Raw genomic sequence first — 18,838 nt, 5'->3', positions numbered from 1 at the left:
GCCCATTATGTTGTGACATGTTATGTAAGCATTACAACATAAAATAAATAAATAAAAACGTATTTTCTTTCTTTTAAGTATTATAGCAGCAAAATGAGGTTGCCACTGTGAGCTATTATAGGGTAAAGGGAGTTTGAAGAGGAAACGTGAGAATCCGGTGAAATAAGTGTTTTGCAGCCGTCTGCGAGTCACAGATAAGACCGCGTTTTCTTAAAAAAACCCCAAACCAAAACAAAAAAAGTAAATAAAAAATAAAATAAAATAAAAACATCCTTTTATTTCAGCATTCTTTTAGACATTTGTATCTGGCAAAATTTGTGTTGCTAATCATACCCACTGCCACTAATCTGTGCAGGTCAAGTAAAGCGGGTGTCTATTTACACATTTGAGCTAAATTTGACCCCAGCTTTTATGTGTTGTATCAGTATGCTGTTTATAAGATGTACCGTTTGCTCAGTTGAGTAATCCTTCAGCGATATTGGGAATGTGTGTATCAACAGGTTTTGATTTCACCTTGTAGTCTGACATACAGTAGCATGTGATAGGCCTTCGCAGAACGGTCCAGTGGCAAGTGTGTAATCTGTTTGGGCCTCAGTGTCTTTGCCTCTGCAGCAAATCTCTTGCCAAACCGAGCAGCAGTTTCCAGCAGGTCCGTTCCAAATAGTGTCAAATTAAAGAAGGGTAAACTGATCTACACCAGATTATCCCAGAAACAGCATTCGATATACACGAAATTAAATGAAATTAAAGTTTTAAAAATACTTTACGTTAGTCTGTGCTGTAAAATTTCCCTACAGATTTTTTTTCTTTTAAAACTTTTCTTTTATTTCGTTTTTTAACCTCCCTAAATATTCGACAAAAACTGGATATTTGGTAAACTGCTAAATTACGTGGATGTCCCTATGATAAACGTGCGCTCTTGGCTTCCCAGATAAGTACAGCAATGAAAAGCATGATACAAGGCCATAGATGCCAGACTCTCACTTCATTGCACCCCGCCATTCCCAAAAGTGTCGAAAACAAACAAGAAACCACCGTTTACTCTTGTTATTCATTAGACTTATAATAGCACTATTTTCAGTCACCAGTGAAAGTCTCCCTTATGACACTCAAGCACACACATAATATGCATAAATAAAACATAATGAGCGGCACATTTCAGGGTTACGTTTTTTTTTTATGACAAAGGATATAAAATGTCAGTTTCCCCCAGTCTATATATACATATATATATTTACTGTCGGTAATACAAAATTCTAATTACGCAATAATTCGATTTTAGACGCTTGGGTAAATAATGAATTCACTTCTTCTCGTCTAAACAGGAAAATTTAAGAGTTCGTTCAGTACATTTTAATTAGGGGTCAGTTGCTACCCTTAAAATAGATGTAAAGCCGCGGGCCTTTATTTTCGGTTTGGGCGGGAAAAAATACTTTAATTGATATGATGACGGTATGCGAAGACCAAAGTTTTTTTTTTCTCCCCTCAAAGCTGCTTTTAAACGCTCAACAACAACAAAGTCGGTGTGACTGCAAAGACCTTATCCAGCTCTTTCTCCCGTGTTTCTTCTCCTGTCGGATTATTTTCCCCATTTTCACACGTGGGAATGGTTTCACCCCTGCTTAGTATTCTCACATTGTAGCAATTCCAACAATGAACCGACACGCCATTCAAGTAGAGGGGTAAGCCAGGCAAAGTTGCAGAGCCTATCCTTCTAGGCTGCCATGCCTCTGATGAATGGCTGTAAATTCTGTGCTCTTCCTTCACCAGTCATAATTGATTGCATATATATACGTGTATAGCGTCATCACAGACGTTGGTTACACCCAAAAACACGCATATATATATATATATATATATATATATATATATATATATATATATATATTTACAAACTTGCATCTTGCATAATCTTAAAGTATTTACCTATCTGCACAGATATTTTTTATGCCGCAGAAATACTGTTTATATTTTCCCCCTGAAACATTTCAGTCAGATTCAGTCAAATCTGAGAAAACGGCGCAATTTCTAATAAAACTCTACTACTCTCTTAGGGGACATTGCATGGGACAGTCCAGTCCTCCTGGGGTCAGCAAAGAGATAGAGAAAAAAAAAAACCTAATTATGCTATTTATCCGGCTGATGTGTCGCAATCACTGTTCACACACACTCTGTCAGATTAAAAATAGAAGGCCCGAATAGAGGACATTAAGGCTAAGGGAATTATATAAACCTCAGGGGAGATTTCAAACTGAAGAAGGGGAAAGTAAACTATAGCGATTAATGGCAGCCATAAACAAGAGCAGCCTGTCCCACCCTATTAGAGGTCAACAGTATCCCCAATAATAATGATAATAAAGGTAATTATACATATATTATACATATATGAAATAGGGCCTTCTTATGTTTGGTATAGAACCGTTCCAATACATGACAATAATAATAATATTAGTAATAATAATAATGATATAATCATCATCACAAAAAAATAACTTTTTCCTTCTTATTAAGTTATTTTTTTCTTCTACACAGTTCCATCTTTGATTTCAAAAAATTAAAAAAATGTTTGAAAAAATTGTATTGCATTTTATAAAAGTAATTTTTTTTTTCATTTGTGTTCTTAATGTCGTTTAGGTATGTATGCATGTATTATTATTGTTGTTGTTGTTGTTGTTGTCATTGTTATTTTTTGTATAGCCGCTTGCCAAATTTCCTTCAAATTAGCTATAATCCTTATAATAACTGTGACAATTGTATGTGGCCATTGGCTTCACTTCTTTTTTTCCCCTTTCTTTTTTCTTTTCCTTTTTTTTCTTCCGTCAGGCCATTTGATCGGGGATGGGTCTCTGTGACGGATTAGCCGAGTCCCCCCTGAAATTAGGAGCAAGTGTGACACCTACCTGCAGAAGTTGGAAGAGTTAGCGAGCAGTGCCTTGCTACAGGCTACACGCTATCATAATATCCTTCTGCATCTGCTGTGTGCATGACAGCATTCTCGCTTTACTTCAAACTAATGTTTCACATCTAACGCGCTATTAAAGAGGCTCTCCATTAATGATATATAATAGGGCAGTATGTTCTAAATGCATCGCCGCGTCCCTTTTAACAGCTTTGCCACGCCTTTGGAAAATAGCAATGAGGTCTAAATTTGGCATAAAATCGAGCTCATTACGGAGTTCACCACCTGATTGCTCTGCATAAAACACGGGAGGTAATTGGGTTAAATGAGTGGTCCTTGGTATTGTTATTATATATCAATGTCCACATTTAGAAGTCTGCTCAAAAAAAGGGGAAAAAAATGAGGCCTTGTGAGCATTTCCAAGAAAAGAAAAAAAGACACAAGTCTCAGATTAAACTGTAAGTGTTTTGCTCGAATCGTTCTTTTTTTCATTCGTTGAAACTCTATGAAAATGTGCCAAAATAAAACGGCTCTTTATGTCAGATATTCCAACATCGTTTTTTTTTCCTTTTTCTTTTTTTTCTTCTTTTTTTGCAGGCCCCTTTTTTGTTTCAAGTTCGCCAGAGTTCTCATTGCCATGTTTTTTTTTTTTAATAATTACCGTTGAAACATCTGTCACGGTGATAAATTGAATTATATCTTCGCATAGATTAACTGACAGTTAAGCATTTTAGACACGTATCAGGGATTACCAACTGCACCCCCCCCCCCCCCCCCCAATAATCGCTGCACAAATATATATATATTTTTTATCCATAATTTACTTCAAAGATAGTGTGTTGTCCATTTTAAATACAAAAATGCTACATTAAATATACATGTTAGTCTTTAATACAAATAGACTCAGGCGGCTGCAGCGATTAAGACCATTCTTGTTACATTTTAAGATTAACCATTCAAAACTTAAAAAAAAAAAACGAGGATAAGCATTTACTCAGAAAATAACTGTTCTCAGAATTTGCTTCACCGTTGCTCTTTTTTCTTATCTTTTTTTTTAATGCAACCAAAATAAATAAATGTCCGTAGTGAGTGGAAAATATTCAGGTATTAAATGTTCGACATACCTTTCTTTAGTTCATAAGGGGATTCTTTACAAAGATCTACCTGCGTTTGGCCTCTGACTTTCTGGCTCTCCCTTACCAAAGCCTCAGCTCTATTTAACACAGTCTGGTTTAATCCATTGAAATGTGCCGTGGAGCCCGTGGTTACCGAGCCGTGGTTACTGTGAAGGTGTCCAAAACTGCCACCATAGTTCGTGTAGCCAGGGTAGAAAGCGGAGGTGTAGTACAGAGGCCTGGATAGGACTGTGCTGTTGGGGAGCGGGCACTGAGGGGATGATCGTGATGGAGAAGCGCTAGTGCCTATTACAGTGCTCTGACCCAAACCAGGGCAAGACTGTGACACCTCGCCGCTGCCCTTACACCTGTCTGAGGACGTGGCGATTTCCGCAAGGGACCAGAGTTTGGGTTTAGGAGCAGAGGGGGGCGAGTGGATAACAGAGGTCACGTTGCTGGTGACCGTACTCGATGCATGGCTCAAATCTGACGGCTTGTCTTGTTGCGCAAGCTGGTTCCCCCGGGGCATAGCTGAAGGAGACGACGTGGTTGGTTTCGCAGAATCCGGCAACAACTCTGTAGTCCGCTCCTCCTGGTCTTTTAACTCCGTGTCACTCAGAAGGTGATCCGTGTCTTTGCTATGGTTTTCTTCTTTAAATCTGTCACAGCCTATGTCCCCTGGGTTAAGAAGTTTGTGATCTAAAGCACACACACATACACACACACGCACACACACACACACACACACACACAAGGAGACCACAGTTACTTCCAAATAAGCATTAAAATGTTCGTAAAACTCTAGCATGTGTTTCAGATGATTATCAAGCAATTAAACACAGATGCAAACTGAAAGTGGGTGTGCAAAAAAATATTTGGGTACCTTTGCACGTTTCTCTTGCAAATTATAATTGTGCTATAAAATGTTCTCATAAACATGTAAAAGCCTAAAAAGGAAAATGAACTCCCCCCCATAATTATGACTTATGAGTTTATTAAAGTCTGAGCATTCACTACACCGATTAAATGTATTTCAAGTATCAAAATAGCTTTTGCGATGATAAGAAGCGTTTGTACAACTGTAGCCGAATACCAGCTCAATTCACCGGCTGCAGCCTTATTATGCAGTTAAAGATAAATTGACTGCTAAATACTTTGCGTCACCAGCAATTTCAGCCACTGAGAAGTCAAACGAGGGGAGTTCAAGGTGATTATTATTTAAAGCAATTGTCCCATTATAAATAATATACAACCATTAACCAGCAATCAATTTTGCACCCTGAGTGGAAAGACTGCGATGAAAAATTGATGATTTTTTTTTTGCCCCCTTTTTTTCTGCACCACCGACCTGCTTCCGTGTCTGTGGAGTCTCCCTTATCTGTGGGCTTGTTTGGCTCGTCGTCGTCGTTTTTCTCCAGGTCGATATTTTCGTCCTCCTCCTCGTCCTCGCTCCGGTTCCGAGGAGTCCAGGTCATTTTGTTCTCCTTCTTTAGCCTCCTCCTGGCGTTGGCGAACCAGGTTGACACCTGGGTGAGGGTCATTTTGGTGATGATAGCCAGCATTATCTTTTCGCCCTTGGTAGGATAGGGATTTTTGCGGTGCTCGTTGAGCCAGGCCTTCAGGGTGGCGGTGGCGTCCCGGGTTGCATTTTTACGGTATGCTGGATCACCGTAAGGGTAGGTGCCCAAGGGTGCTGCGTAAGGATGGTATCCTATTGAGCCCGCCATGCCCGTAGTGTGGTCATAGGGAGAACTCTGTAATAAAAAACGAGAAAGTGTGCAAAAGTTCTGTTATTCTTTAAACTGCTGCAAAATACTTAGAAGGACTTGCGGCACACAAACGTAAACACACGTGCACGACTCCACTCATAAACACGCGTACGAATGGTCACGCAAGCACATACTCGTAATCGTGCAAGGGTGCACTGGCTTTAATCCAGCGGTTCGAGTATGGAGTCAATGTTTATGGAATGGTTTTGAACTTAATTGGATATTTGAAATGGGATTCGTGCTTCGGTGTTATTTATTTACTTATTTTTATTCTATTTTAATTTTTGTTTTCTTCACGTTAACGCGATGTGATTATTGCTGTTGCTACTGAAATAGAACATTTTCCAAATAGAATAACATAAAAACATTATTCTTTTTCCTTGCCTGTTAAACAGCGATCAATCTTTAAGCAGTAGCAAATGGCCTATAAAACAAATATGAATTACTTACGTGGTAAGAGATCGCTCACAGGGAATAGGAGACAATTAAATAAAATTGTTTTCAGCCTTTTTAGTTTTACTATTTAAGTTTTATATTTGGACCAACTAATGGACTTACAAGAAAGAAACGCAGCGATGTAAGCTGCCGTCCGTTTCGTTCGGTCAGGAGCTTAGAAGCTTCGGCAAGACATTGTCTAATCTATTAAAAACGACTATTAATTTCAAAGCCACAACAGTACACGACCTTTTTTAGATTAGTTACATTTACTCAGGAGTATCTTTTCTGGACATGAAAATCTCTACTTTTCTATCCACGTACTTTTCTGTGACGCACATTTCTTCTCAATGGCTTGATTCCGACTGCGCAACACACACCTAAGGGTTCTATAACGAGTTAATTCCCCTCGCTTTTGCTACCTATTAGACTGAATAATCACCTTTAGTGTACTCACCACATATGAGGTGAACGTGGCAGCTGCCGCCGCGTCTGCATTATATGGCAAGTGGGAGTTGTAGCCTGGCGAGGCGCTGGTGAACGCGGTAGATCCGGCATATGGCGCAAACGCAGATCCCGAAGAGGATCTCCCAAGTTCCTCGGTTCTGGGTCCCGATATAACACTGGTGCTGTACGCGGGGCACGAATACAGGGCTAATGAAGCGGACGGCTGGTACAAGTAGCCCTGAGGATATGCCATGCTGGAGTCTGGAGAGTATAAGCCACTTAACTTGTGCACTTTCCCCCCTTTATTTTCTCATGCGCTGATGTCGGAGCGCATAGAGCTGTATCTGCAGCCCGCTGTCTCCCCCCTTCTAAATGGCAATTGTCAAGGCAAAAAGTAATTTTTTAGATGAAAATAAGCTTGGATATTGGGTGGATTTTTTGGTCGCTGCCAGTCAGCCAGTCAGCCACTGTCCGCCGGAGGTTTGGTCTTGTTTTGTTTTCTGCTGCTCCCTTATCGGAGTTGAATCCTCGCTCTCATGCCCATGCAGAAGTTTTTATTATTATTTTTTTCTTTGCCAGTCGGACGGGGGCTTTGCTTGGGAAAATGTCCTGCCAAGATGCTAAGTTGGAAATTGAGGATCCTGACGCCTACTACGCTGCACTCTACGCTCCTCCTCTCGGGGTGTAGTCACAGAAGGAAAAGGCAAGCTTATGCTGGGTAACCACAACTCTGCCCAAACCCATGGTCTCTCTCTCTCTCTCTCTCTCTCTCCCTCTCTCTCTTCTCTCTAACACCCCCTCCTTTCCGTTGCGTTAACTAACAACCCTTCTCATTCTCTATTTCTCTATTTTTTCTTCTTTAACAAGGCTTGTTGCTGTAAGTGCGCCTTGCAGCCCCCCCTTTGGATGGCGACACCATGCGAGTCTGTCAACTCCCAACTTTCTTCTTTTTCTTCCAAATAGGAAGCCGTCACTTTCACACTTGATCAATAACAAGTCGGCTGTTGTATGCCAGGATATGGGCTCGCAAGATACCGGCAGGAATTAAAAAAGACGGTCCACCGCAGTGCTCTCTTTTTTGTTATTCTTTCTTTGTGCTTAAAAACGTCCTCATTTCACATATTTGCGTTAAATCAACAGACTGACGCCACGCGATCTCCGTGCGCCTTGCATTAAAATCGGCAGTTGGGGTTTCAAATGGATTACTACAGTTGTGCAAGTCGACTTTCTAACGCACGACGATTGTTGCATTGGTAAGACAGTATAGCCTGTGACAAAAGTAAAAGTAAGATGGCGCAAATTGTCCTCGAGCGACAACTGTGTGAGAATAGTTTTGTAGGTGAGAATTATTATTATTTTTTATCATGTCGACGGTTTTATATTTTAATTGTGAACGCATGGTCGTCCACTCCGTGATCACGGCTATTTGCTTATTTTATTGTATTTTTTTGCAAATTATCCTGAAATGAACCAGTCGGATAAGCTACACTGCCAGAAACTCATGAACCTTCAAACCAGGGCAGAACAGTGCCAAGTGCACCGAATCTCACCGGACAAACTCATTTGATCCCTGTAGATGCATTTCTGTTCCTGAAAACAGATAAACGGTGTTAAATGTACCGCTTTTATCGTTAATTAGCTAAATATATTTAAATACATTTAATAAAGATAAGTCCAGGCATCATTATTAAACATAATAAATAACGGTCATTATTATTATTATAATTATTATTGGGACATAAATGTCGTTCTTTCACAAGTATGGAATACTAACTTGGATTCAAAATATGAGCTGAATTTTATTATTTTGTTTAGTATGTTTCAAACATCTAAAAGCCCATTCTCATTCTGGTGACTTTCCAGTTCAAGTCTCAGATAAGCCGAAAGGGATCGCTGTAGGCGCTGCTAAAGAGTGTGTGTGCACATATTGTCACGTGTTTCTTACGTTCCGAAAACCTCTAGAGAGCAAAGAATGATGACGGTGGTACAGTGGGAGAAGACTCAGACTTACGAGGGAGAGAAAGAGGGGAAAAAGAGAAAGATGGATGCACAAAGCGATCCTACAGTATAGCCTAATCAGATGACAGTGATACCATGAGCCCTAGTTTCACAGCGCCCTGTAGTGATTAGACACTCAAGTAATTATTGAAACTTTTCTCATAATAACAGATGGTACTAATATACATATATATATGTATTCGTTTTTTAATTTACGTTAAAGTTAAAATAAAGCAGCAGTGTTAAACAGCCTCCTTATTAGAGACGTAAATGTATTTAATAGTGGAGTGATTGTGTGCCACGAGCTATAAAATTCACATAACTGGAATATTGTGCCTTGTGGGTTGTTTCATCCCGAAATATTTACTTATCTATTTATTTCATAATATATAGGGGGGGAAAAAGTTTTGAGGGCCTAGGATGAAGGGTCTGTGTCATGTGTCCTCCTTAATGCGTTCTGGTTCAGAGTTGCTCTCTGAAGTAGGAGGAGGACCCATAATTTGAGATCACGGAGCCTATAATAGGAGTAGGGTTATGGCAACTGCTACCGCCTCTCAGCACTGCTCCGATAAAGGAGGAGGTATAGGTGAGTACAGTTTTGTTCATTTGTGTGTGTTTTTTAATGCGAAAAGGTATTTGAACTACGCAAATGTTCGCAATATTCTGGGTTTAATCTTCATTTATATTTTAATTATTCTGATATTATCTGACTGTGTCTCTTCCTATTCGCTATCACTTCTTCTTCCTCTTTCCCCCCTGAGTGAACTGCCTCCGTTTTGACGCATGGAAACGTTTTTAAGTGGCAAAGAAGAATTGAATGAAAGATGATGCATGCCACTTAAAATGCCTGAGGGAGCAAGCGTAATCTAAATTGGATATAGAAGCTATTATTACACAACATTATGCGTTGTGGCGGACTAATTGCGTGGCTGGGTGCGTTAAACAGTCAGTTAATGTCGAGTGGCAGACAGGTTTCTGGAGCGCACAAGGTCAGCTGTACTGCTCCCAAGCCTTTAGTGGTATACAGAAAAATGCTTGAAGTATTCATGGGATTTTTAACCATTCTAAATCTGTGTCCTAAACCGATTAGTTGACACCAATTTTTCTTTGATGTATTAGCTGAGGGCTTTTGCCACTTGGAAGCCAATTGAAATTCAAAACAGTTTTCGCTCCAAATGCTGTGGGGAGATCTGCTGCAAATAATGGATGTAATTTATTTTTGACCTTGCTTTTTTTTTTTTCTTTTTTCTTTTTCAAAAGGGAGGGTTGTTAAATGATTAAACATATGTGCACTAGCTCTCGACTAAACAACTAGCATTTGATTGGCTATTATTAGTTTTGCATTATAGAGCTGTAAATTTCCATATTTCTTAAAGTGTTATATAAGTGATAAACATGACTAAAATTGTTATTGCTTTTTTTAATGCCCAATTCACTCTTAAAAAGTTGCTGTTCTTGGTGTTATTTTTCCTAAATGAATTTAAAAAATAATAATTGACTCTTTGTTTTTGTTTTTGAATCCCAGATCCATGTTGATGAAGTCACCAAGCAGTCAGTGAAATGCACCCTAACCTTCAAACACACAAGCACACTTGCAAATACACCTTAAGTTAAATAACCTTTTTCACATTTTGAAACGATAATTAAAAAACACAGGTGGATATATACTCAAAAAGTCAGTTCTGTGTATAAACACAGAACTGACTGTAATAATTTATCAGTTTTTTAACTCTCTTATAGTTTTTAAATATGCTGCATTGCTGCTATTCCCGGGTTTTTTATTCGAGATAGAATCCCTTAATGTTTTACTTAGTATCACCACTTTTCCTCACACAAACTGATGCCCATGATTCGATGGGTTGATTTGACTTTAATAATCATACAATTTACATGAAGCACAATAATATGGCTTTCAGGGGAGAGAATCTATTTTTTGATCTCCTTTCTGTTCTTGTGATCTCTTTTTCTTTTATTGACCTGAATGAAGATGTATGGAGTGAGAGTGTGTGTGTGTCTTCGGTTTCCTCCTGATGGGGTATATCAGCTCCCCCCACTTCTCCCTACTCCCCACGATCCCCGCAAGGCTGAATGGCAGGCCTCTGGATTGGCTAAGTGATGAAATGATGACCCTATTATGGGAAGCGATTCCAAAATGAGAGATATCAGACGAAGATTACACCCCTCTCTCACTGCCACGCCATCCTCCTGCAATACACTGCCAGCTGCGCAGATGATGATTGATTCGCTTGAGATGGATCACAGGAAGCACCCATTGATTTTTCTGTGTTTTATCAAAAATATTTATTTACAGTTGTATCCATAGGGTGTATCCAGACTCAACCCATACTTCGTTCTCCAAATGGGGGTTGGTATAAAAGAGATAATTCCCCCTGTTCCATGACAAGACGAATGACCTGAAGTATTACTTCAGAAATGAGTCAATAGGCTCAGTGAGTAAATGAATATTGATTGGATATAATGAAGCCTGAGTGTGAATATGAGCCCTGTTGCAGACTTCACTGCAGTGATGCTGAACCTCTCCAACTGAATATTTTGCAGACCTGCATGCACAGCTGGGACTAAATACACCTCATTCAGATGGTGAATCAACACACTCAACATTCAACTTTTCCTGTGTATTTTGATTCATGATCTGAGAGTGTCCATACTTGACTCGCTTCTTATCAGATCTATGGCTAAATAGCATGTTTATGGTGAAGGTACTATAGGTGCCATATGGCAATAATCCAAGACTCATGTTACTTAAAAGCTCTGGAGACATGTAGGAGGCATTTCTGTGTCACCTTTACAAAGGTAAACTGATACAACATACAAATCAAATGACAACTAGAATGCTAAAACCACAGTGTGGGAGCTGTGCCCTAGATATTTGCACTGACTTAATCCAATTGAAATAGTATGAGTGAGTTGCAGGGGCTCCCAGGTCTGTTGCTTGCTTATGTATGTGATGCATAATAGAAGTTGACGAGGTTGGTGATAGATCACAGCCCAGGTAATGTAAACACATTAATCCCTCAGGGTTCATGTGCATGTTCTTTCTCTCCTTTTCTCTTATATCAGTTCCTCTCTCTCTATCTGTCTTTCTCTTTCTCTCTCTTCAAGCCCCCATCCTCCCCCCTCCACGTTCATCATCTTCCCTAAACGCGTTAGTGGAGCACAAACCAGAAGCAGCCTTAATCTGTCAACATGCCCTTTAATTGGAGGGAGAAAACAACACGTGCTTCTGGTTATGCCATTCCTAAGTGCACATGCCAAAGAAACACAGAGTTCATGGAAGAAGTGATCCCGGGAGAGCAGGGCATAATTAAAAGTATCTTTTAATAGGCTTGTAATGCTGAGCCAGACTCTTGTTGCTTTAAGTAGAGGGCGAACTCTGTGGCTGGAGACGGACATGCAAGGGGCTTCTGCTGAGGGAGCCTGTAAACGATACATTGCCTCGTCGTCATCAGACATGCAGTCTCTGCCTCAGTCACCACACTCGAGATGACAGCCACTTTCCACCCCTGCCGCGGACACCTTGGCTTACCCGTTGCCGTGTTCTTTTGTTCTCAGAATGAGAGATTCTCCTCCACGACATCACCTCTCCTCATCTCCTTCCCAGCCACTTTGGCAAGTTGTGTTCTACCTCCTACTCACAGCACCAGCGGGGAGTGAGAACTGGGACTAAGAGGTTGATTTGGGGCCTGCTACACTGTAATCAAATGAGACTGCTTAGGGGAGAGGAGAAGGAGGAGGTGGAGTATTATGTTCTGCCATGCATTCCACTGCAGCATTGTTGCTTTTTTGTTTTTGTCAGGGCAGGCTTTGATGCTGTATCCTCTTACCTTTGTAGTCCCGGTAGCCATGTTTCATAAACACGGAATGGGAAACATCCTCAGCATTAGAAATTTAGATTGTTGCTTTCCTCCTGCCACTCTGCATTCCGCACGTGCCCGGTCGCATTCTCCATCTCCCAATGCTGAGGTATTAAGTTTCCTCTCCCATGCCTCTGATACATTTAAACATCTTACAATCAGTCCCTTTTATTCGGTGTGTCATGTATAATCTGCGGAAACAACAATGCCAACATGGCTCTATGTTGCTCTCGCTCTCTTGGTACTTAAGAAGTCTGCTGTCACTGTTTTGTTTCAGGACAATTGCACTTGCAAAATGCTTACTTGCTTTAAATTGAGAAGTTGCTAGGTATTCAATTTAGAACTTGTCTTCATTATTAAGAATGTAATATTAATGTCAAGCTATCTTTCTTTGTATTTTCACAAAGGGAATAGGCAGTGCATGGTTGTCTTTGCAGTTAACCGAAAGTCTCAGTGGGATAACAGTGTATTATAATCCTTAATCTATCTTAACTCATTAAAATGCAGTGTTCAGTTCTGCTGGCCAAATTTTATTGTCTCGTTGCATTTTTAGTGATATGAGAGAAATTTCATGCGTAATTGAATATTTAAATGTCAGACACTGACGAGAATCATTGCAAAGTCCTGAAATTACTGCCACATATAGGTATATAATATACTTAAGAAAAAAAGTTAGATAAGATGCAAATCTATATTTGTCAGCAGAATCGTCCTCTGTAACACACTGTGCCTCAGTTCTCTCTTTTCTTCTACCTCTTCTTCTTCTTGGAAAGTAACCATTTTGTCCGACATCTGACACACTGCCCTGGGTTATTGAGCCAGACGTGGAAATCCAAAGCGGAGATGCTCTCCTTAATGCCTGACACCTGGTGCAGATTTGGAAGGGATTGCACTACAGGTACTGTCTTACCTCTTCACCAATCCCAGAAAGTCCCTTAGGTATTTCCTTTTCTTTCCACGGCTGTGTTTGTTTCTACTCTTCTTTGCCACCCAGGTATCAAGCCTCTGTTAGCTGGCCCCTGTGTTGGGATTAAGTTCAGAAGGTGTTGAAAAAGGATACCTATCATCCCTTTGATAAATATGATTCTGATTTGTTCAGGTATTTTTAAGGCCTCAAAAAATATAAGTAGGATTAAAAACCTTTCTAAGTATACGTTACATTTTCAGTGGGATAAAATGAAAGAAAGATTTCCTGTCCAGGAGCCAGAGCTTTTTTTTTCTACTTTAAAAATAAAGTAAATGATAGCAATTGAAGAAAGGGTGCAATGCTGTCACTGATAAGTTAAATCTGACAGTTCTTTCATTTGACAAAAAATGAGTTCAGTTTTCTGGAATGATTACTGAAACATGTCTGATGTTAATATTATTAAACTGCTAATTCCACTTCTGATCCTGTTATTTGTTCTTCTCTTGCCACACCCTCTGTCAGGGTATGCTTTACAAGTGGACGCTACTCTGGAGTGTTGCAGCTCACCTTACCGCTTGCAGTCACATCTGCAGACTGTGCTGGAGCAGAATGGCTAGCGAACATAAACACAGCAAGGACATCAAAGGCCGGCAGGTTGGGCTATACCACCTGAGCATGCTGATTGCAGTGCAGTTCAGTATCATCTGACTGGTGAAAACAGAGGATTTTGTTGCACCAAGTTGAGACATTTAACAGAAGGTTCCAACCAGAATTTTTTGTTTATTTGTTTAAAAAAATAAAAATAAATGAATAAATAAAAGCTCAAAACACAAGCCTTTTGGCCTATGAATGGCAAATTATAATTCAGTCCTGGATAACTCAGGCAACACAGATAAACTGTGAGCTGTACGCCACAATAATGTAACAGTCTTTCCTGGATAATAATATAATAAGCAAGATAAGCAAGTGCACACTTGGTGAGCTTCATAGGCACACTGTTTATGTTGACACATGCAACTCTCTTCCTGATGCAAATGCAATCTAAACATTAAGCAAAGGGAAGGCAAGCGTAGCCCATAAAGGCTGTGAGCTCCAAACACTTTGAACAGACAACTATCACTAATCACTCCCAGAGCAGTGCGGCGTGTAATTACTCTGCCAAACGTTTGCCTTTCACAGCTTAGCACTAGGAGCCCTGACCCTGCGCTTCCCTGTCTTTCCTCACCACCGTGCATGTGGAAGGGGAGGACCCCCACCACCCCCCGCCTGCTCCTCTTTCCCCTTTCTCTTTAGCAAGGGGAAAGGCAAGCTGAGCTCCCTCTCAGTATTTAGAAAAAGAGGGGGGGGGGGGGGGGGGGGGGGGGGAAGAGAGGGGGAAAAAGAGAGGGAGAAAGACAGGAAGGGAGAAGACTGAGGTTGGTGCTTCCGGCTTTGTGGGAGCCCATTTAAACAGGCTTTGAAACCCTAGCCATCCGGAGATCAGAAATAGCCTTATTGACTGCATGGGCCCAGAAGTGACTGAGCACACAGGGTTCTTAAGAGTTCACTCTTCCTCGCTGCTTGGAACAGGGGGGTGGGCACCACATGCTGAGGTCCTCTACAAAGATTTTGGACATAAATTTTACATCAGGGGAAAATATTATTTTTACAGCTATTTTTAGTGTTGCATGGTTGTATCTCAATTTTTGTGCTGTTGTAGGATTTGTGTGTGTGTGTGGTTTATTTTAGTTATTTTTTATTTTATTGTTTGGAGTGACAGACATCTAATTCTACTTTTTCCCCACAGTCTTATTTATTGATATTAGTAATGCAGCTGTCATTCTGCAATGAGATCTGTCCTGTGTCTGGGTGAATGCTGATAAGATGACACAATGCAAATATGAAGTGTGATGGAGCCGCCTTGGCAAGCAGGTACAGAGTGTGCAGGGACCAGCATCCCATAATGACTATTAGCTGGATTTCACAGCCTGCTTCTGATCTCTTTCAGTGACAGGGGCCTTTATAAGAGGCTGGGTGTGTCACTGCCCCTCCTAATGGCTCTCATATACATGTGCATATGCACCGAAATGGCATATACACAAAGAGGAATATCATACTTTGTACAATAAGTGTAATTCTATTTGGCATCATTGTGAACTTAAAAAAAGACACTTTTTGTATCACAAAAATGCTGATAGATTTTCTCCTTTTTTATTTATTTATTTATTTTTAGGTTTTATGAATAAATGAAATCAGATTGCTATATATTCTAAGCTGGCCCACTGGCACAATGAAACTGAACTTCATAGTAGAAATGATCCTTTCAGCATATTATCGATACATAATGTATTGTTATCTTAATTTCACCACTAGTCATCTTTACCATATTGTCATATTCTTCACCACTGCTGTAAAGGCTCATTTAGATTCGCAGAAGCTTAAAGAGCTCTCTCAGTTGCTGCTTGTATAAGCTTTTGAGAGAGTCCCGTTTTATCACTGATGTAGTAATTTCACTTCATCAGTCAGTTGTGACTAAAAATACATCAGGGATTAGCTTCATGGCCAGACTATCTTCCACTGCTTTGATAACATAATGGGGGCTAGTGCTTGTGGTTACAATCATCTGATATAGGTTCATAACATTCGAAACTACACTTACAATACTACGGGCTTTTTGAAAGAGAAGAATAGAGTGTGATCTTCTTAAACTCTCATGAAAATTGTGTGTTTTCCCTTTTAATTCCTTTGTAGGAGCATTTTGCAAAGATGAAAATTCCTCCCACCCCCACTCGTTCCCCTTTCCAGTTTCTATTCTACACAAATTAGCTATGGTCCTGGAGGGCAAAATGACAAGAGGTTACTGGAAGACTATGTGTTTAATTAATTGAAAAATGCTTAAATTGCTTTTACAGTTGTTATGTGGAGTGAAAAAAGGGAATCCATGTTGCCAGTACTCAACCATAATTAGCACCCGCGGGAATTAAATATTTAACATTAGCTGTGTTGCGGCACTTAGGACACAAATTTCTATTTTAACTATGAAAGCAAGCCTGTCTTAAGTGCATGAGTCTGTGTGGACAGCTGTGCAAAGGGGAACAGCACAGGATATTTCAGCGAGACACCCCAGTGGCATTTCGGGTCCTTCCACATCACATGTGTAAGAGATATGGCAGTTGTATTCCCAGGGGTTAGGCATTACTCAGAGTATTTAGTTTTCTAATTAGGCTGAGGGCCTTCGTCCATGCCTACTACCACCATGGGAGCCAATGAGAATTTCCTCTCTTATATGTCAACTCTGAGACACAGAAAGAGGGGAAAAAACGGGAATGAAAAGAAGGAGATAATCAGGACGCATGTGTGAAAATGAGAGAGATGTACACATGGTTGAAGGAGAAATAAAAGACCTGCAGAAAAGCCTTTGTTTATTCCAACTTTAATTACACATTGCATTTAATGACTCCACTGGTGTGTTTGAGGCTGGAGAGGGAGAAGCTGTGGAGCCTTAATGATCTGTAGTAGTGGATGTCAGCCGAGCCATTGGAGACTTAAAGCCCATTTTTAAAACTCCCTTTTTGTTTGGGCCTAGAGGCGACAGCGCAAATGGAGTTCATGCTAAGCCACACTAGGCTAGACTTAGGGACTACTTCACTGTCTGGTCAGCCAATTTCTCAAAGGGCCAGGCCATTTGGAGGCATCAGCAGCTGACCGCAGCAACTGTTAAGCTTGTCAGCGTGCATCAGGTTACCCACTAATGAGAAGTAATAAAGGTTATCCCAACTTTTTAAGTGTTTGATCTTTGTGCACAGTGGGATTTAAACATAACGCGTGGAAGGTGAACCAAGATTGGAATTGGAATTTGACCCTTATGTTATGTGTGAATGAGGATTTAGAAATAGACACAAATAATTAAAAGCTCAAGCTCTGAAACTTGGATGAATAGTTTTGGAATGTAACATATTGTGCGCTTAACTGATATAGATATTGTGGATTATTATTTTTTGTGCAGGGATGCAGGATTACAGGATTACAACCAGGCTTGAAGATTGTCTAAAATCATAGTGGCCAACAATGGTTTCTGCCAGTATACAACAATCGGGCAGCACAAGCTGTATTTTTGAGAAATTGCATCTCGCTCTGGGGAAGCTGCATCTTTACTATAATGTACTAATGCTGGGTTGAATCACTGAATCATGTTCAATTAACACAACTGAATGTATGACCCTTTGAGATGCAGTGTTATTTGTTTTGACACACAGCTCTCAAAAAACGTACCCACCCCATCTTCAGTGCAGAACGTTAAAACCCCTTGTTCTGTAAAACAAATTCTCCGGATTATTCAAAGCTGTGAGAATTAAGATGGAAAAATCCATGCGTAAAATTACCGTCCATTCAACTTGAGGCAATATTTTCCTCTAGAGGCAAATATGTTAATTGAGCTTCCTAAAGTAGCTCAATCCTCAGGTTATTTAATTTCCCCAAAAGCCTTAGCGGTGCTGGGGTTGGTGGGGGGTGTAAAATTCTTTACACCAGCAATATTGTCATCAAGGGAAAAATAGCAGCAATGAGAAGAAATGGAAAAGAGCATACTGGTGGAGGTTGAACAACTGTTAGGTCATGAGGTGTATATATACACACATATACATAATAAAATGAATCATGAGATCATGCAAAAATTTCTTAGATGTTAATGTAAAAGCAAGCTGCTAAATCACTAGTTTTCTGCCAGAAAATACAGTTTTGAATAACTCTAAACTGAGCTTAACCTGCCAAAGAATCATCTTCATAACTGTCATGTCATCTAATTGCTTCTGTCTGTTTTCCCCAAAGGCTGCGTCCAGTTCTGTCACTGGTCCTTAGTGCTCCAGCAGCCTGGTCAAAAAGACATCCTGGCAGGGTCCCAGGGTGGATGCATCGCCCACGCACGCTGCTCTTGCCAGATCCCAGAAGTCTTTGTGGTGAACCACTGACCGTGCTGCTCCCTATTTTCTTCCAACCCAGCAAATAATGTGTCAGAAAAAGATTATTGATAGCCCATAAAAGAAGAGGCAGAATGTTGTTGCCACTCTGCTCCAACTTTAAGGAACAATACAAGTGCTAAACCATCAGTTTCAATGGTGCACTGCTCCTGAAAGAGCACAGCATTTATTTTTCACATTGTTGTTCAGTTTGAATAAAAGGTGCTACAACTGGAACATGAACAGACAACAATTACTTCTATTTTTTAAATGCTGCTTCATTTTCCTTTACATTTGAAACCTTGTAGTGAAGTTGGCAACTTTGTACTGTGTCTATTCAAAAGAAAAATGAGATCCCTCAAAAGAAACATTGAAATTTTCTCCATGCTCTGTTGAGTCATTCGCATTTTTTGCCAACTTTACCAGACACTGGCGAAGCTGTTGCTCATCTGGCCTAAA

At 40.2% G+C, this 18,838-nt stretch overlaps 1 protein-coding gene and 1 long non-coding RNA gene across 5 annotated transcripts; one reads left to right on the top strand and one right to left on the bottom strand.

Annotated features, from left to right (window-relative positions):
• Window positions 1-3,702: 3,702 nt before the first annotated feature.
• Window positions 3,703-7,319, bottom strand: irx5a (iroquois homeobox 5a). Its single transcript, XM_082534851.1, has 3 exons — window positions 6,676-7,319; window positions 5,363-5,768; window positions 3,703-4,713 (listed from the first exon to the last, which is right to left on the bottom strand). Exons 1-3 carry the CDS (start codon window positions 6,916-6,918, stop codon window positions 4,007-4,009), a joined length of 1,356 nt encoding a protein of 451 aa, XP_082390977.1. The 5' UTR covers window positions 6,919-7,319; the 3' UTR covers window positions 3,703-4,006.
• A 147-nt stretch (window positions 7,320-7,466) lies between these two features.
• On the top strand, window positions 7,467-18,622 carry LOC309707490. 4 transcript variants are annotated; one of them, XR_014276988.1, is made up of 4 exons: window positions 7,467-9,249; window positions 10,189-14,099; window positions 15,232-15,356; window positions 18,252-18,622. It is a non-coding gene; the product is annotated as an uncharacterized lncRNA (long non-coding RNA). The 4 variants fall into 4 exon arrangements; XR_014276989.1 differs by having other exon boundaries at window positions 7,514-12,647; window positions 13,312-14,099; XR_014276990.1 differs by having other exon boundaries at window positions 7,514-13,436; window positions 13,968-14,099.
• Window positions 18,623-18,838: the final 216 nt, after the last annotated feature.

This window comes from Aulonocara stuartgranti (genome assembly GCF_965226115.1).
Source record: "Aulonocara stuartgranti genome assembly, chromosome: 1".
Lineage (NCBI taxonomy): Eukaryota > Metazoa > Chordata > Actinopteri > Cichliformes > Cichlidae > Aulonocara > Aulonocara stuartgranti.
This window is presented reverse-complemented; position numbering and strand designations above follow the sequence as displayed.